Source organism: Oncorhynchus tshawytscha, linkage group LG03 (assembly GCF_018296145.1).
Source record: "Oncorhynchus tshawytscha isolate Ot180627B linkage group LG03, Otsh_v2.0, whole genome shotgun sequence".
Classification (NCBI taxonomy): Eukaryota; Metazoa; Chordata; class Actinopteri; order Salmoniformes; family Salmonidae; genus Oncorhynchus; species Oncorhynchus tshawytscha.
In genome coordinates this window covers 49,137,548-49,162,215 of record NC_056431.1, presented here as the reverse complement: position 1 = coordinate 49,162,215, position 24,668 = coordinate 49,137,548, and the positions used below count along the sequence as shown (strand labels likewise).

The window sequence follows — 24,668 nt, the reverse complement described above, 5'->3', positions numbered from 1 at the left end:
GTCAGTGATTTTATTTAGAATTCAAGGTACACTTAACCAGCAGGTTTACCACAGCATTCTGCAGTGATACGCCATCTCATCTGGTTTGGTCCCATTATCATTTGTTTTTCAACAGGACAATGACCCAACACACCTCCGGGCTGTGTAAGGGCTATGTGACCAATAAGGAGAGTGATGGAGTGCTGCGTCAGATGACCTGGCCTCCACAATTCCCAGACCTCAACCAAATTAAGATGGTTTGGGATGAGTCGGACTTCAGAGTGAAGGAAAAGCAGCTAACAAGTGCTCAGCATATGTGGGAACTCCTTCAAGACTGTTGGAAAAGCATTCCAGGTGAAGCTGGTTGAGGGAATGCCAAGAATGCCTTGATGACAGCAGTGCACAAAGGGTGGCAATTTGAAGAATATCAATTATAAAATATACCCTTGAATGAGTAGGTGTTCTAAAATGTTTGACCGGTACTGTATTAGCATAACATAGAGATAACAAAGATAGTGTAGACCTAGATTTATAATGTACACATAGATTCAAATATAATAAGATAACTATGTACATTTCCCAGAAAATATCAATTCAACTGTAAATGTTGGCTAATAACAACTGAGAGATATGCCCTTATCCTCTCTCTCACCACCTCCCCACCTTAGGTACGTGTAAAGCCAGCTTCCCTGATGAGAACAAGCTACATCACTTTCAGCTGGCTGTCTCTCCAGGTAAGACCCCACCAGCCCCCATCTCACTAATAGCCAACCTGTGTGTATGTAGACCTACATAAATAACAATTGTATAACACAAGTGTGCAGTGAGCTAGTTACTAGGATAGTAAGGTATGATGACAGTCTGGAAGCTGTTTCTAATCCCTTCAGTTAACCTTTAGAAGTAGGCTCTTAATAAGTGGCAGTGCTTAAGTAATTGTATTCTCCAAACCGTTGACCTCCTCTGAGAGTTAAACTGGATCATTGAGGTCAGGAGGTCAAGTCTAAGATGGACTACATCAGCGATTTCTCTAATTACTGCAGTGCTTTTAAAGGGCATAAACTCCATGCCAGCTGAGTATCACACTGATAAAAATAAAATCATGTGCTGTTCTTTCTGACTATTGTCACCATTATCCAAAGTTGTAGCTCACACCAATGACAAGCTGTACCAGTACAAACTTATTATTGAGTATTCTATAGTCCCCTATTGAGAACTGCTCTCCAGGCAAAAGTTCTGCTTCTCAGGAAGGTAATTGAGAGTCCCGGATCACGTCTGTGACAGCACGTCCTGTTCTAGCCTAAGTGGTTGTTCCCTGTATTTAAATGCAGGCTGTCTCCAGCAGGATGGCAGGCAGGCAGCCATCATTATTCCCCAGGCAGGTCCTGTCTTAGAGCGCTGCCTAGTGCATACCTATCCTGTATACTGTAGTCTGAAGATGTACTGTTACTGGAGCAGCCTGGAATTATTCATGCCTTAGGAGACTTTGTTCTCCTAACTCTGTGTGTGTGTGTGTGTGTGTTACTGCTTGTGTGAATTTCATCACGCACACCCACCCTTCTCCAGGTATGTGCCCCTCATTTCTTCTCTTGCTAAATGAGCTCAGTTCCTTCCTTTAGCCTTCATAAAGTGCAGTATCGGCAGATTCTCTGATACTGCGCTGTTGGTTGTCACCATTAGAGCAGTGTTATTCTGGAGTATTCAAAGACGGCCTGTTTGGAGGTCACAGAGGGCAGTGTGGTTTAGCTGGGGAGTGAGTAGTAGGAACTGGGGACAGGATAGCTGTTGTTCTCCCTCTGTGGAGCCAGGAGACTTGGCTAGCTGCCCCATGCGTTTAGCCTGCCCTGTCCAGGCTCAGGAGGATGGGCACAGCAACATGCATGTTTAATGCAGTGCATTTGTAATGTTTTGCCACTTTCCTCACATCTGCTGCATTTTTTTTTCTCAGACCTTTTTTGTTTTTAAAGAGAGCCTTTACCATTTCAGTAATATCTCTGTGTCAGCAGGGGGCACCTGTAATGCTCAACTCTGTTTGAGAGCTTGATCTAGCATGGAGATAGTGGATAGCATCTCATTTCACCAACTGAACTGTTTTAGAACCAAGCTCCTCAATACCTTGCATGGGTTGGAACATTGAGGTGCCTCCATAGTCCCTGTTCGAGGGGTGATTTTAACAATTACCCTCATGCTGTACTTTGTTACGACAAGCTCCAAAATGTCCCTATGCTGTCAGGCCCGCACTCCTCGAGGTCTATGAAGTTTTTGGTTGAAAAGATTCCGATTGGGAGGACGTAAATAATCTTCTCTGCACAAAGCCCAGGGCTAAGATCATGCAGTGTGAAAAGCCCTCTAATACTAGCTCCTCATTCACAGTCTGTGTCAGTGCCCCAGAGCACGATTGAGAGGACCGCCCAGCCCCAGCAGTTGACTCTTTTTAAATTCACAGCCTGTGGGAATGATAATGGTGATTAATTGCGGAATGACCCGTAGATAAATTATCCTTCGAGTTTCTACTACAAGGTGATGTTGGCAAAACCCACAGGTTCTCCCGGCTCTAACTAAAATACCAAGAGAAGAGGTAATGTCATGAATTTGTGATGTGGTGTGTTTAGGAGCCACCCCTCTATCACCTCTCTATTTCTGCGTGCTGTCAGCCAGTCACTCTCGAAAGGAGGCATATTCTATATGCTGAGCAGTCATTTTAATGTGTGTGCGCGTCTGTTTGTGCACGGGTGCTCTCTGAGCCCTCTTAACGCTGAGTCAAGTGTATTCTCTCCTCTTGAGCCTGCTATTGTATTAACTTACTAAAGGCATGGCTCCCCTGCTCTGGAGTTGACCTCTAATGACCGGTAGAGAGGCGAGTGACTGTCTGGGAGTCTCAGCCTCAGAATTACAGTGCCTAAGGATAGTATTTAGACCCTTTGACTTTTTCCATATTTTGTTAGGTTACAGCCTTATTCTACAATTTAATACATTCCCTCAATCTACATACAATACCCCATAATGACAAAGCAAAAACAGGGTTTTAGACATTTTTGTGAATTTATAATAAACGGAAATATCACATTTACATAAGTATTCCGACCCTTTATGCAGTACTTTGTTGAAGCAGCTTTGACAGTGACTACATCCTCGAGTATTCTTGGGTATGACACTACAAGCATGGAACACCTGTATTTGGGGAGTTTCTCCCATTCTTCTCTGCAGATCCTCTCAAGCTCTGTCAGGTTGGATGGGGAGCGTTGCTGTACAGCTATTTTCAGGTCTCTTCAGAGATGTTCAATCAGGTTCAAGTCCGTGGCTCTGGCTGGGCCACTCAAGGATAATCAGAGACTTGCTGCATGCTTAGGGCCATTGTTCTGTTGGAAGGTGAAACTTTGCCTCTGTCTGAGGTCCTGAGCGCTCTGGAGCAGGTTTTCATTAGGTATCTCTCTCTACTTTGCTCCATTCGTCTTTGCCGCCCAGTCCCTGCCGCAGAAAACCATCCCCACAGCATGATGCTGTTTCTTTCAGACGTGACACTTGGCATTCAGGCCAAAGAGTTCAATCTTCCTTTCTTCAGACCAGAGAATCTTGTTTCTCATTGTCTGAGAGGTGCCTTTTGGCAAACTCCAAGCGGGCTGTCATGAGGAATGGCTTTTGTCTGGCCACTCTACCATAACGGCCTGATTGGTGGAGTGCTGCAGAGATGGTTGTCCTTCTGGATGGTTCTCCCATCTCCACATCGGAACTCTGTAAATCTGTCAGTGACCATCCGGTTCTTGGCCACCTCCCTGACCAAGGCCCTTCTCCCCTGAATGCACACTTTCTAGGAAGAGTCTTGGTGGTTCAAAAGGTCTTCCATTTTAAGAATGATGGAGATCACTGTGGTCTTGCGGACCTTCAATGCTGCAGATCTGTGCTTCAACACAATCTTGTTTCGGAGCTCTACGAACAATTCCTTCGACTTCATGGCTTGGTTTTTCCTCTGACATGCACTGTCAGCTGTGGGACATTATATAGACAGGTGTATGTGCCTTTCCAAATAATTTCCAATCAGTTGAATTTACTACAGATCTCCAATCAAGTAGTAGAAACCTCAAGGATGATCAATGGAAACAGTATGCATCGGAGCTCAATTTGAGTCTCATAGCAAAGGTTCTGAATACTTTTTATTTTTTATTATTAATACACTATCCCTACTTTTGTAAATATATATTTTTTTTAAAATCTGTTTTTGCTTTTCATTAAGGGGTATTGTGTGTAGATTTGCTGTTTTTGCCTGCCATATCAGTTCTGTTATACTCAGACATTATTTTAACAGTTTTAGAAACTTTAGTTTTCTTTCCAAATCTACCAATTATATGCATATCGTAGCTTCTGGGCCTGAGTAACAGGCAGTTTACTTTGGGCATGCTTTTCATCAGGATGTGAAAATACTGCCCCCTACCCAAGAGAGGTTAAAGAAGAAATGTCTTTGTTTCTTGCCGTTTTGAGCCTGTAATCGAACCCACAAATGCTGATGCCTCATATACTCAAGTAGTCTAAAGGACAGTTTTATTGCTTCTTTAATCAGGACAACAGTTTCGGCTGTGCTAACATAATTGCAAAAGGTTTTTCTAATGATCAATTAGCCTTTTAAAATGATCAACTTGGATTAGCTAACACAACATGACATTGGAACATACGAGTGATGGTTGCTGATAATGGGCCTCTATACAACTATGTAGATATTCCATTAAAAATCATCTGTTTCCAGCTACAATAGTCATTTACAACATTAACAATGTCTACACTGTATTTCTGATCAATTTGGTGTTATTTTAATGGACAAAATATTTTCTTTTCTTTCACAAACAAGGACATTTCTAAGTGACCCCAAACTTTTGAACGGTAATGTACATACCACACCATCATCTAATTGGACTTTCCTCTATACGTCCATGCTTGTGGTTAAATTACTCTATCATAACATTTTGTCTGTCATATCTAGGGCGGTCATACTTAGTGGTGTGTTGCTTAGGACACTATCCTAAGTTGATAACTACAGCTGTAAGGCACCAGCTTCGGACAGTCTAGAGGGATGACCTATGGACAGTGATGTAAACTACTTAAGTAAAAATACTTTCAAGTACTACTTAAGTAGTTTTTTTTGTGGTATCTGTACTTTACTATTTATATTTTTGCCTACTTTTACTTCACTGCATTCCTAAAGAAAATTATATACCTTTTACTCCATACATTTTCCCTGACACCCAAAAGTTCTTGTTACATTTTGACAGGAAAAGGGTCCAATTCACGTACTTATCAAGAGAACATCCCTGGTCATCTGCCTTTGATCTTGCGGACTCACTAAGCACATGCTTCGTTCATAAATTATATCAGGTTTTCCTAATATAAGGATTTTGAAATTATTCATACTTTTACTTTTGATACTTAAGTATATTTAAAGCCAAATACTTTTAGACGTTTACTCAAGTAGTATTTTACTGGGGTATTTAACTTGAGTCTTTTTCTATTAATTTATCTTTACTTTTACACCAACAACCAAGAGAATGAACTAAAAGAGAAAAAAAACAGAAAACAGCAAACAACAATGCCAAAAACAACACACAAAAAAACGAAGGACATCAAGGACAACTAAAATCATAACAGCAATGCCAACTGTATATGTTTGTGTGCATGTCTGGCACGTACAGTGGGGCAAAAAAGTATTTAGTCAGCCACCAATTGTGCAAGTTCTCCAACTTAAAAAGATGAGAGAGGCCTGTAATTTTCATCATAGGTACACTTCAACTATGACAGACAAAATGAGAAAAACATTCCAGAAAATCACATTGTAGGATTTTTTTTATGAATTAATTTGCAAATTATGGTGGAAAATAAGTATTTGGTCACCTACAAACAAGCAAGATTTCTGGCTCTCACAGACCTGTAACTTCTTCTTTAACCTGTAGTGACACCCCATCCCGTGAACGGAGAGCTCCGTTTGTTCTTCACGTTTGGCTGAGAAATCGCCCGGAAATTGCAGTCACCACAACGCCAAATTAGCTCCATAATATCGACAAACATGGCAAACATTGTTTAGAATCCATCCTCAAGGTTTTTTTAGAATATCTATTCGATAATATATCTGTCGGGACAATTTAAAACGGGAATGTTTTTTCCCCAAAAATAAATATACTGCCCCCTAACACCAAGAGGTTAAGGCTCCTCTGTCCTCCACTCGTTACCTGTATTAATGGCACCTGTTTGAACTTATCAGTATAAAAGACACCTGTCCACAACCTCAAACAGTCACACTCCAAACTCCACTATGGCCAAGACGAAAGAGCTGTCAACGGACACCAGAAACAAAATTGTAGACCTGCACCAGGCTGGGAAGACTGAATCTGCAATAGGTAAGCATCTTGGTTTGAAGAAATCAACTGTGGGAGCAATTATTAGGAAATGGAAGACATACAAGACCACTGATAATCTCCCTCGATCTGGGGCTCCACGCAAGATCTCACCCCGTGGGGTCAAAATTATCACAAGAACGGTGAGCAAAAATCCCAGAACCACACGGGGGGACCTAGTGAATGACCTGCAGAGAGCTGGGACCAAAGTAACAAAGCCTACCATCAGTAACACACTATGCCGCCAGGGACTCAAATCCTGCAGTGCCAGACGTGTCCCCCTGCTTAAGCCAGTACATGTCCAGGCCCGTCTGAAATTTACTAGAGAGCATTTGGATAATCCAGAAGAAGATTGGGAGAATGTCATATGGTCAGATGAAACCAAAATATAACTTTTTGGTAAAAACTCAACTCGTCGTGTTTGGAGGACAAAGAATACTGAGTTGCATCCAAAGAACACCATACCTACTGTGAAGCATGGGGGTGGAAACATCATGCTTTGGGGCTGTTTTTCTGCAAAGGGACCAGGACGACTGATCCGTGTAAAGGAAAGAATGAATGGGGCCATGTATCGTGAGATTTTGAGTGAAAACCTCCTTCCATCAGCAAGGGTATTGAAGATGAAACGTGGATGGGTCTTTCAGCATGACAATGATCCCAAACACACCGCCCGGGCAACGGAGTGGCTTCGTAAGAAGCATTTCAAGATCCTGGAATTGCCTAGCCAGTCTCCAGATCTCAACCCCATAGAAAATCTTTGGAGGGAGTTGAAAGTCCATGTTGCCCAGCAACAGCCCCAAAACATCACTGCTCTAGAGGAGATCTGCATGGAGGAATGGGCCAAAATACCAGCAACAGTGTGTGAAAACCTCGTGAAGACTTACAGAAAACGTTTGACCTCTGTCATTGCCAACAAAGGGTATATAACAAAGTATTGAGAAACTTTTGTTATTGACCAAATACTTATTTTCCACCATAATTTGCAAATAAATTCATTAAAAATCCTACAATGTGACTTTCTGGATTTGTTTTCTTCTCATTTTGTCTGTCATAGTTGAAGTGTACCTTTGAAGAAAATTACAGGCCTCATCTTTTTAAGTGGGAGAACTTGCACAATTGGTGGCTAACTAAATACTTTTTTGCCCCACTGTATGTGTGTGTTATTGTATGCGTTTATCTGAATGAGTGGGTGTGTGTACAAACACCTGCACGGCATCAGCCTCAGGCAAACCGGCATTAGCTGTAAAAACACTGCCCCTCAGTGTCATTCAAACTGATTTTTACTTTATTTTTTACTTTGACTTTACTAGTTTTAATCTTTGACCATCATTATCTCCCGCACATCAACTCCACTCCCACTTGTCTCCAATACCACATCCCAACCCTCAGCTTCCCTCAGCCCTTCCCACCTATCTCTGCTGGCCACCCTCTTCGGATTTCTATGCAACATATCTTTCAACTATGCTGTGATGTTTAACGTACAATTTCTATCTAATCGAATAGAATCCACAGATTACGAATTGAAGATAATTATTTTTATTAAGAATATTAGTAATTGACTGACCCAGTCTCTCCAGATTTCCTAACAGTACTATTTCCAGGGTCAATTTTAGATCAATGCTATGCATTTTCAGCCATTCCTGAACCTGAGACCAGAAATAGGCTACCTGAGGGCAATACCCTGAGAAATCAGACCTTCCTGCTGAGTACCTGACAGACTACCATTTCTATAGGAGTAGTTAAAACCATCTAACAATGGAGCTTTTAGTATATAAAAAGGCTTGATATACCTCTACTGGTATGCCATCAAGCCCTGGGGTTTTTCCAGGCTGAAAGAATTTAATAGCCTCTAATTTGGCCTTCTCACTGATCTTTCTGTAGATTTGTTAATTTTCCATTATTATGGAATTTGGAAAGAATTCCTTACCGTAATCTTCATTCAGTGGGAGAGGATGAGACGGAAAAGAGAACATCTCCCTAAAATATTTAGCTTCCTCTTTTAAAATATAATTCGAAGAGTCATAGATGACTGTCTTCAGCAATGAGTTTCTGCAAATGTATTTTTGTTAGCATTCCTATATTGGAGATTCGGGAAGAATTTTTAATTTTTCTCCATATTCTATCCAGTTTGCTTGAATAAATTCCTCAAGTTCTTTTTGTTTTTCCTCTAACTTATTTTGCATCTCTGTGGTATCATTTTTATTGCTGTCTACCTGTACTATTAGTTAATGGATTTCCCTTGTTAGTCCCTTTAGCCAGAAACTGCTTTGTTATTATTGATGAATATTGAATGACCCCTGAAGGTACGTTTTTAAAGGTATCCCAAACAATAAGGGGATTTTCTGAACCTATATGATACTGGAAAAATTCAGTTCTAAATTATTTTGTCTTAGTTAAAAATGTTGTCCTCCAGTAAACTTTGATTAAATTTCCAATATCCCCGTCCACGTGGACAATCTGAGTTATGTGAATGCCAATTAGATGATGATCCGATCACATTCTGTCTCCTATTAAAACTTTTTGAACCTTTATGCTGATTTGGACCATATAGATTAATGAGCCAAATCTCCTTTTTCATCCACTTTCATAATCAAAAAGATCCACCTTTCTTGCGAATCATCATTCCTGACTATTTGCACATTCCGATTTTAAATGTTTGTTAATTCATATCACACCTTTTGAGTTCCTTTGTCCATGACAGAGAATTATTTCACCACCCCATTCCTTTTTCCACACAACTTCATCTAAGGATGTAGAGTGAGTTTCCTGTAAACAGTATATGTTATATTCCTTTTCTTTTAGCCACGTAAAGACTGATATTTTTGTATAATCTGCTAAACTGTTATAATTAGAACTGGCTATGCTTATTTCTCCCCTTACCATAACTAGATACTATTTTCAGTCTAAATTGACCATAATTAGTGCTTGTAAAGTTACTGCCATCAGAGGTATTATAATGGTCAAAATTAGCTTTCAAATGTCTGATATTTAGAATTCAAGAAATCGGTTCTAGCAATATTTGTTTTATTCCCTTGCCTGTTTGCCTGTGAGCCAATGCCACAGATGTTAGAAAATTAAGACAATATATTTTATGTGTAGTAAATCTGAGTAGGTTGATGTGTATGATATCGGATGTGATTTAGTGAGAGTGTGTACAATGTCTGTGTAAGAGTAAGACTATAATGTGATGTCCAAATAAATAGTAACTCCAACAATTTGCATGGTTGAGTGTCTTTGTGTAACATGTAGTGGGTATAGCCTTAATATTCATGAGGATAATTGTAATTCATATCGTATCACTGTCATAGTTGCATCATAATTACCTTTAACATCATTGAAAAACATCCCAGCATTTCCATAGCAATTCATGTTTCACATGATCATGAAAGAGACCTTGCGTTACTCTAGAGATGGCTTTACAGTACAAATGTATTCTGTACAATCTGTTATTATTCCCCAATGCCCCTGATATCTTCCCCTTGCTTGTTGTAAACATATATAAACTTGTAGACGAATACATAAAAACGAAAAAACATATTAAATTATAAAACAGTTCTCAACAATAGAGAGATGGCGAGAAGAGCGCAAGATCAGGGGTGTGTGTGTGTAAGTGAGCATGTAATTGAGTATGTGTGCGTTGATAACCACTTCATAGTGTTCAGATATTTTTACAGTTCTATTTGTTAACAGCATGTGTGTTAACATCAGAAGAGTGTTTTGGCGATTCCCTTCCACGTGGTGCAATCTGAGTGACTACTACCTCATCTGTTGCTGTTATCAAGGGCAATTTCACTTGTTAGGTTTCTAACCTGCTGACTGTTTCTGGCATTGGTACTGGTACCAAAGGGGACCAACTAGTCTACCGATTTTTATTCCGTATTGTTGTCCTACCGGAACACATGTTTAGAGTATTTTACTATTTGCATTGTAGTTGAGACTATGCATGGCTACGAATGATTATTGTTACCATTTTTGGGGGGAGATGGAAAGTGTGGGACACCTCAGTGATCTCTCAATATGTATTCCAAGGTTATCCCCGTCGAGGGGCTTGTCCGCCCCTTTCTGTTCTCGTGGGTGGCCTCGCACAGTGTTGCACGTAGCCTCGACCCACCCACTGGCCTCAACGAGGCTCATCATGGAGCTGGGCTAGTATTCACCCCCCCTTTTTGTCTCCGGACACCCCAACCAGCGGTTGGTGTTGGTATCCGAGGCACAAACAAAAATATTGTGCACTTTGTATGAGTTGTCAGCATCTGCGTTGTTCATAGATTGGCTGTAACCTTTCAACCAAATCTCCTGGTGTTTTTGCTTCAAAATGCTTAGTGACTGTCATGGCCCGCATTTTCCACAGCGTCCACATGTGGGAACCGTTTCAGTAACTGCGAACTGAGATGAGGATATCTTTCGGCGATATCACACAGTGTTATACTAGTTGGAGTTACCGGGTCAGTGGCGGGACTGAAGCTGTTAGTTTCATTGTTAAGGGGTCTGTCGCCCTCAAAGCGGAAAATGTATCATCGGAAGCAGAGTCCACTCTGAACATTGATACTTAGTTTCCTGAGACTGCTGCACACTGCTTGCATAAGCTTGCAGAAGTGTCTGAAGGAAGTTCATCTTAGCTACAGTATTGCATGATTCCAATGAGGACGGAAGTTGCTCACTCAGACTGCTTCCTCGGAATCATGGAAATAATAGTCTGAGGTTTGCTGATTTGTATGTGCTGAGATATTGTAATATCCGCTTGAGTCAGATTCTGTACCAAGAGGTATCAAAAAGTATTTTTCCCAAGGGGTCCTGTCGACAGATACTCCTTGTGGATGACTGTGTTGCAGCAAACATTAGGAGAACACAGTGTGGTCAATGGAGGCAGCACAATTACTTGTGACCACAATTGGTTGTTTTTCCAATCAATCAGTGGGACCAAATGATCCATCAAGCCTGCTCAGAGTAGCAGGTGTTCAGTTTTGTGGCTGGTAACATACACAGGGTGAACAAGCGATACGTTTTGGAAGTGTAGTTTCAGTATGAGTCGCTTTGTGAGTGGCGAAGTAGTTTGAGTGAAACCTCAAAGTTTAGTGTATCTAACCAAAGTTTAGCGAGGTTCACAGCCCTTTTGAGATCATTTCATCCATGTTTGAGAGATGAGCGTTATTGTCGAGCCGAATGAATTAGTGCATCACAGGGCTCTACACAATTTTTTTCCCCCAAGGAGTACATGTGCTCCTAAATGAAAAAATGTAGGCGCACTCAGAAATTGAGGCGCACAGTGTAAAATGTTAAAGTAACAAAGAATTTATTACATACATATTTATACTGCTTGTGTGTGTGCACATGTTCCAAGGGTCACACATCTATGCAACAGCACATACCACCAAAACCACACATTGACCCATGCCTACTAGACGCAAAGGATATCAGTTGTCCAGCTGCTTTTGTATGTTGGCCGTCTGGCACGCTAAGAGGTCAGCCAGCGGTCCATGGCAGCAGTGGGATCAAACTCCTCGACTGAAGGCCCCTCCAGGCTGATCCTCATCAGGTCTTCCCTGGTGGAGACCCCAAGGCACCTTCTTGTCGAATTCTTAATCCGGTTCTGCGCAGAGAAGCCTCGCTGAAATGGGCAGCACCAGCATAAGCTGCACCAACTCCAGTATGTTCTAGGGAAAATATATCTTTCAATTTCATTCTTTTCCATGCTGCAGGAACACTTTTTGAGGGATCTGTAGACATGGGGGATCCAGCGAGTGCCCTTGACGCTAGAGGGTGTGCAAATATCCACACAGCGCTCTCGCCCGAAAACATAGAGCTCTTGTTTGGATTTTCCGCTGAAGTGATACATCTTCGATTTCAGATTCAGAAGATCGTACACGGCAGACACCTTTTGGCTCTTTCTTCTGAAAGTATTGCCAGCCCTAGCCTGGCAATACATTCAGGTCTAGCCTGTGAAAGTCAGAACAGAATCTTCCAAACAATTCAAACCCCCCCCTGTCTCTTGTGCCAGCAGAAAACAATAATTCTGTGGTATTTACCATTCCAGCACTTAGAGCGCGCACACACACACACACACACACACACACACACACACTGTTTAACATTCTCTGCTTGCAAATAAAACTCAATCATAGGTTTGTAACTAATAAATTATCTTTGTGGCATACAGTGGATTGGAATTATATGCCCCCCTGCCTCTCTCTGCAGATGGGCAATCACTCCCCCATGGTGGCCCATGTTCACGGAGGCACCATCTGCCCCGAAGGAGATGCAATTCTTCATCCATGACCATCCAATGAGCAAACAGCACGAAATGCGGCCTTGGTGGCAACCAAAACACCTCGAATGACAACACAAAAAAACTATTCTACAAAAGTATTTCTGACAAACTAAATTCCATCTCCATTACGAATAATGATTCAACTTTACACAAGAATAAAGCCTGTAAAGAGAAACAACTTACCAATGGCATGGGAGTGCTCAAGAGTCTGTCTGACCAGGAGATTGACTGGTTTCCCATCCTCCAACAAGCGCATGAAGACAATCTCGCATTCGGTGTTGGATATATTAGTGTCTCCGTCTATTAGAATGGCAAAATGCTTCGCGGCTGACAGGCCCTCTCATTTTGTCAGCAATTTTACCAATCATCTCCGCACATCTTACATCATTGTCATATGTGGGATTAATGTCAACTCCGTTTTTGTGGTCCGATAAGTGGCCCAAATTTGATGAAAGGTTCTTCTTTCGCAATGAAGTATGCGATGTTTATCTTTAATTTCCGATGCCTCCTCTTCTCCTCAGACAGCAGCACTTGCCTTCTCAAGGCTGCTGACACTGCCTGATGGTGTCTCCTGTCTCAACAGGTACAGATCTCTGTACTGGATATTCCGCTGCGAGATGTTATGTTTCGTTACATTATCTCTTTTCAGATGCGGGTTTCCTGACACGAAGGACTAGCTGCCCGCCTGTTTCTGCCCTCTACAATATTTGCAGAACATGACGTTGTTTTCGAAATTTAGCAATGGGATCATTTTGAGCAAATTCGCATTGAAATCTATATGTTCTCCTTCTGCCAGGCTACAGTGGACGTTGAAGTGACAGCGAAGGTCACGGTAGCTTCGCTAACATTGTTCTCAGCAGCTTAGCTAACGTTTTTCTCAGCATCCCTTACGTTAGCTGCCATGTCAACATTAGCCGGCTCAGGTAAACCTTGTGAAGAGGCTTCGTTAGTTGAAACATGCGAATCCCCCTCGCTGGATTCCTCTTTCTCATTGCTTTTTCACTTAAAATAAAATTGAATGGCTTCATTTTTATCGATGACTGCACGTTAACTTATAGCCTATACCGATTTTCTTTTTTTCCCAGTGTTCACCTTTCTCTCACTGACTGACTGGACTGCGTCATCACAGTAAACTCTACTGTGGTTGGCGTATACCGCTTGTAAAATGTGGGACTTGTAGTTTTTAAACAATTCGCAGCGGGGGGGAAATCGATTACGGTTGGTTGTAATCTTTACTCAGACACTGTTCGTAAATGATTCGCATCTATATTTAGGGGCATATGCGAGTGAAATACTCTCACTGTAGAGCCCTTCATCATGGGTTAAGCAGTCCTCCAGGACTGTTTCCATGTAGCGACTTACAGAGTTGTGTTTTGTGGTCATATTCCCCACAAAGTGAAGGGGTTATTCGCACCAATGTGATGTGCCATTTGTGTTCATGGTGAAAACAGATCAGAGTTTGTGTGGAATTGGCTATAGTGATGTGGTTTACCTTGTGACACATCGTTTGTGTCTATTGTGTCTATCCGTAGTCAAAGCTTGTGGGCTTGTTTCTTGATCGAGTGGGCCCTGGATAGGGTTACGAGTGAGAGCGGGGGTAATTTGATTGTTTACATCCTTGCTAATGGTGTTAATTTCAGCAGACCTTTTCGCTCTTTCTCAAACATTTTTTTTCTCTTCTGTACTTCTCTTAACTTCTAGAGTGCATCGGTTTACGTTTTGATCGTCATTGAACTCTTTGTTACCCATGTGGGTTGTGGGCAGGATCATAGCGACCAGGTTGATTGTAGTGGTAGTCTTTTCACTGGCAATGTTCTTTATAGTTATTTTGACCTCGGTGGTTATTGGTATCGTGGTTTTGTGGTAGATACCATTGTTGTGCGTCATCACTCCACGCTCCTATCCCTGATGCCGCACCCTCTAACTGGAGTGAGTGCTCCTGCTCAATATTGAAAACCGAGATGTCAGGGCTCTTAGCGCGGCTCACTTTTGATGCCTCAAAAGCTGTTCTCGTCTGTAGGGCCCAAGTAGTTAATGAAGTTAGGATACATTTTCTACAGAAACATTTGTTTGAATGGTAATAACTCTTCCATTCCTGTTTCAGTGAGTAGTTTTGCACATGTTGCTGTTGTAGACGGACTAACCATGTCGTGTCTATTCGACACTTGTTTCAACAGATAAAGCCTGTCAGTACCCGTTGCGTTCGGGTAGCCGTCAAAGGCGTCCTCCATGTTTGCTAAGAACGTCTGTGTCGTTTGGCTTCCCTGGAACGGGGTCAAAGGTGCAAAAGTTTTTGATTTTGTCAAGGTGTTCCACGCTAAGAGCATTTTGGCATTGTTGGTGACGAGGCGCCATATTACTCTGTGCCGAATGGCCAAGAGGAAAAGACTAGGGACACCTGAGAGAGGTAAAGTCTGAAACCTTCTGTCGTCTTCACTCCTTTGTGTACCGAGCTCAGTTTGCAAACTTGGTTGCTTTGTTGGTAGTCACGCTGTAGCGCGTGACTGTTCTGGGGTTTCTCCAGGTGGTACCTAAAGGTGGTATTCTGCTCGAATGGCTTCTCTCTGTTCGTTAGCTAATATTCTAATGCAAAGCTAGCCGTTCTTGTACAATTTTTAAATCAAGAACAAAAGGGACCCCTTCAATTTGGGAATGGGGGTTTACTAACGACGTCTCACGTTCAACCCAATCGGAGTTTCTTGCTAGCAATGTTACTGGAACATAAAGAATTACTCGCCGTATCTACACGCACTCATGAAGTGCGAGAGAGAACGATAATACTTCGCTCCAGACAAACAAATATATCTTCTCAAATGTCCTTAATAGGCTGGCCATTGTGTCCTAGCTCTGGAAATTAATAATTACCCTACACACTCTGACCCTTTGACTCCGGTGTTGTATACCTGACAATCTCTCTCTGCTATCTGGGTCGAAAGGAAACTCTCACACTCAACGACAATCCTGACAACTGCTCTTTTGGTGTATAACGTAATTTGCTACGCAATTCCCGTAGACTGAATTCAACAGTAAGGCCTAATTGTTATTAAAAATACATTTTTAAAAGTCGGAACCTCATTGCATCTGCAAAACCCAAGCCTTACTTATGATTCAGTACAAAACAAGTTGGTTTAATTATTTATTTACTACCTAATTAAATGGTAACACAGGATAAACACACACTTATTACGGTAAAAACGGGTCCCTAGCACGCCGACACAACATGGCTGCTTGTTACAAAAGAGGGGGGCAGAGAGGGACAGATACACTTAACATTGATACGATTTAGAAACTCCTCTCACTTATAGTAATCATATACTTTGCACACAAACCGCCAACCTCTGAGTAAGAAATCATTCAAGTATTTTGGGAAATGTCTTTGTTCGCCATCTCTCTCTTGGTGGACAGGGCTGCCTTGGAAAGGGAGTTGGGACTTTTCGCTGCACACTTGTAAGGCTTTGATCTACCTAGCTTCCGTTAAAGCAATCTCAGATGGATGAGTTAGTACATGCCGGTTTCATGATGTAGTTTACCCTAACAGTGAACCCAAAGTGAGGGGAGATGGCAAAACTGTTCCCTGGCTCATCCCCCTCAACCCCTGTCCCCTGTATTCTTACATCACTGTATATCTCAGTGTCTCTCTTCAGAACTGGGACACTGACAGCTTGGGTTCACTCAATGCTTTGTTCTGGGCTATGTGTAGTCATTATGAGTGGAGACCTTTCCCCATTTGTGCCTGGTTTGATATGAAGCCATTAGCAGAAATCACAATGCTTTTTTATACAGGGGATTAGCTCTAAACAATTGGAGCAACATGCTGGGAGTGCCTTGCCTGAATAGGCCCAGTCCAGTTTGGTGTTCTTATGAGATCATTGTGACGTTGAGCTCTGGGTCCGTATTTACAAAGAACAACTCAGATTAGGAGACACTGCTGATCTAGGATCAGTTTTGCCTATTAGTTTATAACAAGGGGGGACCTGATCCCAGATCAGCACTCATCCTACTCTGAGACGCTTTATGAATATGGGCCCTGAAATGAATCACATTTTTACTACTATATTCATAGTATGACACATTTAGAAACGTACAGTACCAGTCAAAAGTTTGGACACACCTACTCATTCCAGGGTTTTTCTTTATTTTTTACTATTTTCTACATTGTAGAATAGTAGTGAAGACATCAAAACTCTGAAATAACACATCGAATCAAGTAGTAACCAAAAAAGTGTTAAACAAATCAAAATATATTTGATATTTGAAAACCTTCAAAGTAGCCACCCTTTGCCTTGATGACAGCTTTGCACACTTTTGGCATTCTCTCAACCAGCTTCAAGAGGTTGTCACCTGGAATTATTCTTTGCAAAATTTGAGTTGGGCCGTCCGGACCTGAGTGAAGACCGAATACAGCCTCTGGTCACTAGGGAATTGGGCTCCATTTGGAACTCGTACCCCACGTACGTAAAGCCTGTAAAATAATAACCTACAGGGGAGCGGACAGAGATCTCTTGTGGATAATACAAGGACTCTTCTCTCTATGTTCCAATGTGATTAGTGTCAGGCATGGACCTGTATACTGAGCATAACTTTAACACTCAGGGCCAGTGTATGCATGTGTGCTATGTCTAGACTAAAGGGTTGGAATTACCTAATGAATGTGTGTAGCAGAGAAAAAGGTTATCAATTTATCCTGCTTTAACCCCCCCATGCTACTAGTTGTAATAGTAGCATGCACAAGGTGCAATTTCGAATTTGGAAGTGCATGGGCAGTTTTCCTCTTGTTACATTGTCATTTATTGACAGACCTTAGAGAGGTTATAAATAACTATCATAAATGTCCGGTTGATCAACTAGCTCATGTTATCTTAAGTTCTGGTAACCAGCTACACTATATATACAAAAGTATGTGGACATCCCTTCAAGTTCACAGAATGGGATCGCAGAGGGCTGAAGTGCTTAGTGTGTCAAATCTTCTGTCCTCGGGTGCAACATTCACTATCAAGTTCCAAACATCCTCTGGAAGCAACGTCAGCACAATAAATGTTTGTTGGGAGCTTCATGAAATGGGTTTCCATGGCCGAGCAGCCGCACACAAGCCTAAGATCACCATCCGCAATGCCACGCGTCGCCTGTAGTTGTGTAAACCTAGCAGCCATTGGACTCTGGAGCAGTGGAAACACGTTCTCTGGAGTGATGAATCACTCTTCACCATCGGACAGTCCGACGGACGAATCTGGGTTTGGCGGATGCCAGGAGAACGCTACCTGCCCCAATGCATAGTGCCAACTGTAAAGTTTGGTGGAGGAGGAATAATGGTCTGGGGCTGTTTTTCATGGTTCGGGCTAGGCCCGTTAATTCCAGTGAAGGGAACTCTTAACTCTACAGCATACAATGACATTCTAGACAATTCTGTGCTTCCAACTTTGTGGCAACAGTTTGGGGAAGGTCCTTTAAAAATCTAAATGTATTGGTCACATACATGTATTTAGCAGATGTTATTGCAGGTGTAGCGAAATGCTTGTGTTCCTAGCTCCAACAGTGCAGTAGTATCTATCAATTCACAACATACACAAATCTAAAAAGTAAAATAATGGAATTACGAAATATCAAAATTAGGACGAGCAATGTCGGAGTGGCATTAACTAAAATACAGTATAATAGAATACATTATATAGAAATGAGATGAGTAAAGCAGTATGTAAACAACATTTATTAACCTTTTACGGCTGAAATACCGTTAACGGGATCGATTTGACAACAGCCAGTGAAAGTGCAGGGCGCCAAATTCAAACAGAGAACTCATAATTAAAATTCCTCAAACATACAAGTATTATACACCATTTTAAAGATAAACTTGTTGTTAATCCCACCACAGTGTCCGATTTTCAAAAAGGCTTTCCGACGAAAGCATACCATGCGATTATATTAGGTCAGTGCCTAGTCACAAAAAACACAGCCATTTTCCAGCCAAAGAGAGGAGTCACAAAAAGCAGAAATAGATCAAATTAATCACTAACCTTTGATCTTCATCAGATGGCACTCATAGGACTTCATGTTACACAATACATGTATGTTTTGTTTGATAAAGATCATATTTATAGCAAAAAAATCTCAGTTTACATTTGCGCGTTATGTTCAGTAATGTTTTGCCTCCAAAACATCCTGTGATTTTGCAGAGAGCCACATCAATTTACAGGAACACTCATCATAAATGTTGATGAAAGATACAAGTGTTATTCATGGAATTAAAGATATACTTCTCCTTAATGCAACCGCAATGTCAGATTTCAAAAAAGCTTTACGGCAAAAGCACACCATGCGATAATCTGAGTACAGCGCTCAGCCACCATACAGATACCCGCCATGTTGTGGAGTCAACAGAAGTCAGAAATAGTATTATAAATATTCACTTACCTGTGATGATCTTCATCAAAATGCACACCCGGGAATCCCAGTTCCACAATAAATGTTTGTTTTGTTCGATAAAGTCCATAATTTATTGTCCAAATACCTCCTTTTTGTTCCCGCGTTTAGTCCAGTAATAGTGCCCACACCGTGAGCATTTCTAAGTCCAGACGTAAAGTCAGTTCTATTACAGTTTGTAGAAACATGTCAAACGATGAAAAGAATCAATCTTTAGGATGTTTTTATCATAAATCTTCAATGATATTCCAACCGAACAATTCCTTTGTCTTTAGAAATTAAAAGGAACAGAGCTTGCGCGCGTGACTAAACTCGAGGCTTTCTGCCAGACCCCGGATTCAAACAGCTCTTATTCGCTCCCCCTTCACAGTAGAAAGACTGTTGACATCTAGTGGAAGCCTTAGGAGGTGCGATCGGATCAAATTTACACTGTATATTGGATAGGCAATCACTTGAGAAACTACATCTCAGATTTCCCACTTCCTGGTTGGATTTTTCTCAGGTTTTCGCCTGCCATATGATTTCTGTTATACTCAGACATCCTTCAAACAGTTTTAGAAACTTCCGAGTGTTTTCTATCCAAATCTACTAATAATATGCATGTCTTGGTTTCTGGGCCTGAGTAGCAGGCAGTTTACTTTGGGCACACTTTTCATCCGGACGTGAAAATAGTGCCCCCATGCCGTAAGAAGTTAAAGTGACTAGTGTTTCATTATTAAAGTGGCCAGTGATTCCATGTCTATGTATATAGGGCAGCAGCCTCTAAATCAAATCAAATTTTATTTGTCACATACACATGGTTAGCAGATGTTAATGCGAGTGTAGCGAAATGCTTGTGCTTCTAGTTCCGACAATGCAGTAATAACCAACAAGTAATCTAGGTAACAATTCCAAAACTACTACCTTATAGACACAAGTGTAAGGGGATAAAGAATATGTACATAAAGATATATGAATGAGTGATGGTACAGAGTGGCATAGGCAAGATACAGTAGATGGTATTGAGTACAGTATATACATATGAGATGAGTATGTAAACAAAGTGGCATAGTTAAAGTGGCTAGTGATACATGTATTGCATAAAGATGCAGTAGATGATATAGAGTACGGTATATACGTATACATATGAGATGAATAATGTAGGGTATGTAAACATTATATTAGGTAGTATTGTTTAAAGTGGCTAGTGATATATTTTACATTTCCCATCAATTTCCATTATTAAAGTGGCTGGAGTTGAGTCAGTGTGTTGGCAGCAGCCACTCAATGTTAGTGGTGGCTGTTTAACAGTCTGATGGCCTTGAGAGAGAAGCTGTTTTTCAGTCTCTCGGTCCCAGCTTTGATGCACCTGTACTGACCTCGCCTTCTGGATGATAGCGGGGTGAATAGGCAGTGGCTTGGGTGGTTGTTGTCCTTGGTGATCTTTATGGCCTTCCTGTGACATCGAGGTGTAGGTGTATTGGAGGGCAGGTAGTTTGCCCCCGGTGATGCGTTGTGCAGACCTCACTACCCTCTGGAGAGCCTTACGGTTGTGGGCGGAGCAGTTGCCATACCAGGCGGTGATACAGCCCGACAGGATGCTCTCGATTGTGCATCTGAAGAAGTTTGTGTGCTTTTGGTGACAAGCCGAATTTCTTCAGCCTCCTGAGGTTGAAGAGGCGCTGCTGCGCCTTCTTCACGATGCTGTCTGTGTGGGTGGACCAATTCAGTTTGTCTGTGATGTGTACGCCGAGGAACTTAAAACTTACTACCCTCTCCACTACTGTTGGATAGGGGGGTGTTCCCTCTGCTGTTTCCTGAAGTCCACAATCATCTCCTTAGTTTTGTTGACGTTGAGTGTGAGGTTATTTTCCTGACACCACACTCCGAGGGCCCTCAGCACCTCCCTGTAGGCCGTCTCGTCGTTGTTGGTAATCAAGCCTACCACTGTTGTGTCGTCCGCAAACTTGATGATTGAGTTGGAGGCGTGCGTGGCCACGCAGTCGTGGGTGAACAGGGAGTACAGGAGAGGGCTCAGAACGCACCCTTGTGGGGCCCCAGTGTTGAGGATCAGCGGGGAGGAGATGTTGTTGCCTACCCTCACCACCTGGGGGCGGCCCGTCAGGAAGTCCAGTACCCAGTTGTACAGGGCGGGGTCGAGACCCAGGGTCTCGAGCTTGATGACTAGCTTGGAGGGTACTATGGTGTTGAATGCCGAGCTGTAGTCGATGAACAGCATTCTCACATAGGTATTCCTCTTGTCCAGATGGGTTAGGGCAGTGTGCAGTGTGGTTGAGATTGCATCGTCTGTGGACCTATTTGGGCGTTAAGCAAATTGGAGTGGGTCTAGGGTGTCAGGTAGGGTGGAGGTGATATGGTCCTTGACTAGTCTCTCAACGCACTTCATGATGACGGAAGTGAGTGCTACGGGGCGGTAGTCGTTTAGCTCAGTTACCTTAGCTTTCTTGGGAACAGGAACAATGGTGGCCCTCTTGAAGCATGTGGGAACAACAGACTGGGATAGGGATTGATTGAATATGTCCGTAAACACACCAGCCAGGTGCAGGGTTGAGTAACCATGTGGTAGCCAGCTATTGATGGCTATTTAAAAGTCTGATGGCTTTGAGATTAGAAGTCTATCATCCCAGCTTTGATGCACCTGTACTGACCTTGCCTTCTAGATGAAAGCTGATGAACAGGCTGTGGCTCGGGGGGTTGATGATCTTTTTGGCCTTCCTGTGACATTGGGTGCTGTACAGTGGTTACTCCTTTAAAAGTTGCGTCATACCGAGGCAAACCTTGCGTGCTGCCTCAGCATTCTGTGGCACGTCATTTAATTCTCAGCCATTTTTTCTGTTACTGCAAGTTGTTGCTAGTTTGACCACCAGAGGGCATCTTTGAGAAGCATTTGATAGTATTACGTATTGGCAATACCAGAGATTTTAAAACCTTTTTTGTAATAACAGTATATGGGATTGATTTTAAGAAATTTGGCTTAATTAATTTGATTAATTTTAAGGTGTTTCTATTCAGAGAAAAAGGAAATCCTCAGAGTTTCTATGGCGCTGTACAACGTGATGTCGGGAGTAGGCTCTAGGATCGGAGGATTCTAAGTTATTTGCCTTCACTAGACAACTTTGTTCCAATATTTCTTTAAGTCAGTGGTATTTATTCCCATAGTAATTCGTTATGGGTCCATAACTAAATCAACTTATGCATTTTGAAAGTTTTTTTAATCATTATTTTAGTAACGAAATGTGTTTATTTGCCTACTGTGCAGTCTACAGTAAATACTGTGGTAAACATGGGAAAGTGCCTAATTACATTCATAAGGGAGAGCAGGCCATGTCTGTACTACAGAATGTGGGGCACGCGGGAGACCGGTGTTATGTCCGGTGTGATGTCTTCACTATTATTCTACAATGTAGAAAATAAAGAAAAATCCTGGAATGAGTAGATGTGTCCAAACTTTTGACTGGTACTTGCTTAATTAATTAGATTAATATTATGGTGTTTCTATTCCATGAAAAACGAAAAATCCTCTGGGTTTCTGTTAGAATGGAACAGAAAATATGGCACTGTACAATGTGACGGTAGGCAGTACAGTACTGAGCTATTTAGCTAAAGAATCCCTGTGTCCTGTGCATGGGAGACCATTTGACGGGGAGGAAGGAGTAGGCTGTCTTTGTTCCTAAATGATTCCATTTATGCTATTTCATAGTTGTGATGTTTTCACTGTTATTCTACAATGTAGAAAATAGTGAAAAATCCTGGAATGAGTAGGTGTGTCCCAAGTTTTGACTGGTACTTGCTTAATTAATTAGAATAATATTATGGTGTTTCTACTACATGAAAAACGAAATGGAATGGAAAATATGGCGGTTTGTTCCAATATTTCTGTAGGTCAGTGATATTTATTCCCATAGTAATTTGTTATGGATCCATAACTAAATCAACATCTGTATTTTGAAATGCAGTATTTTTTCATCATTATTTTATTAATGAAATGTGTTCATTTGTTTATTAGGCTACTGTGCAGTCTACAATACATACTGTAGTAAACATGGGAAAGTGCCTAATTCCTTACATAAGGGAGAGCAGCGCAGGAGACCAGGGTTCAAATCCCCGTCGGGGAGAAAGGAGTAGGCTGTCCTTGTAAATAGGAATTTGTTCTTAACTGATTCCATATGTGTTATTTTGTATTTGTGATGTTTTCACTATTTTTCTACAATGTAGAAAATAGTAAAAATATAGAAAAATCTTGGAATGAGTAGGTACAGTGCCTTGCGAAAGTATTCGGCCCCCTTGAACTTTGACCTTTTGCCACATTTCAGGCTTCAAACATAAAGATATAAAACTGTATTTTTTTGTGAAGAATCAACAACAAGTGGGACACAATCATGAAGTGGAACGACATTTATTTGATATTTCAAACTTTTTTAACAAATCAAAAACTGAAAAATTGGGCGTGCAAAATTATTCAGCCCCTTTACTTTCAGTGCAGCAAACTCTCTCCAGAAGTTCATTGAGGATCTCTGAATGATCCAATGATGACCTAAATGACTAATGATGATAAATACAATCCACCTGTGTGTAATCAAGTGTCCGTATAAATGCACCTGCACTGTGATAGTCTCAGAGGTCCGTTAAAAACGCAGAGAGCATCATGAAGAACAAGGAACACACCAGGCAGGTCCGACATACTTTTGTGAAGAAGTTTAAAGCAGGATTTGGATACAAAAAGAATTCCCAAGCTTTAAACATCCCAAGGAGCACTGTGCAAGCGATAATATTGAAATGGAAGGAGTATCAGACCACTGCAAATCTACCAAGACCTGGCCAACCCTCTAAACTTTCAGCTCATACAAGGAGAAGACTGATCAGAGATGCAGCCAAGAGGCCCATGATCACTCTGGATGAACTGCAGAGATCTACAGCTGAGGTGGGAGACTCTGTCCATAGGACAACAATCAGTCGTATATTGCACAAATCTGGCCTTTATGGAAGAGTGACAAGAAGAAAGCCATTTCTTAAAGATATCCATAAAAAGTGTCATTTAAAGTTTGCCACAAGCCACCTGGGAGACACACCAAACATGTGGAAGAAGGTGCTCTGGTCAGATGATACCAAAATTGAACTTTTTGGCAACAATGCAAAACGTTATGTTTGGCGTAAAAGCAACACAGCTCATCACCCTGAACGCACCATCCCCACTATCAAACATGGTGGTGGCAGCATCATGGTTTGGGCCTGCTTTTCTTCAGCAGGGACAGGGAAGATGGTTAAAATTGATTGGAAGATGGATGGAGCCAAATACAGGACCATTCTGGAAGAAAACCTGATGGAGTCTGCAAAAGACCTGAGACTGGGACGGAGATTTGTCTTCCAACAAGACAATGATCCAAAACATAAAGCAAAATCTACAATGGAATGGTTCAAAAATAAACATATCCAGGTGTTAGAATGGCCAAGTCAAATTCCAGACCTGAATCCAATCGAGAATCTGTGGAAAGAACTGAAAACTGCTGTTCACAAATGCTCTCCATCCAACCTCACTGAGCTCGAGCTGTTTTGCAAGGAGGAATGGGAAAAACTTTCAGTCTCTCGATGTGCAAAACTGATAGAGACATACCCCAAGCGACTTACAGCTG

The 24,668-nt window shown here is 41.7% G+C and overlaps 1 protein-coding gene across 5 annotated transcripts in view; it reads left to right on the top strand.

Annotated features, from left to right (window-relative positions):
- The window catches only part of LOC112237888 (NEDD8-conjugating enzyme UBE2F), a 94,303-nt gene that overhangs the window by 15,624 nt on the left and 54,011 nt on the right, over nt 1-24,668 (top strand). For all 5 annotated transcript variants that reach the window (XM_024406485.2, XM_024406499.2, XM_024406492.2 and 2 more), the window contains one exon: nt 648-713. In XM_024406485.2, the coding sequence (XP_024262253.1) occupies nt 648-713 (66 nt within the window). The remainder of the gene's footprint in view (nt 1-647; nt 714-24,668) is intronic.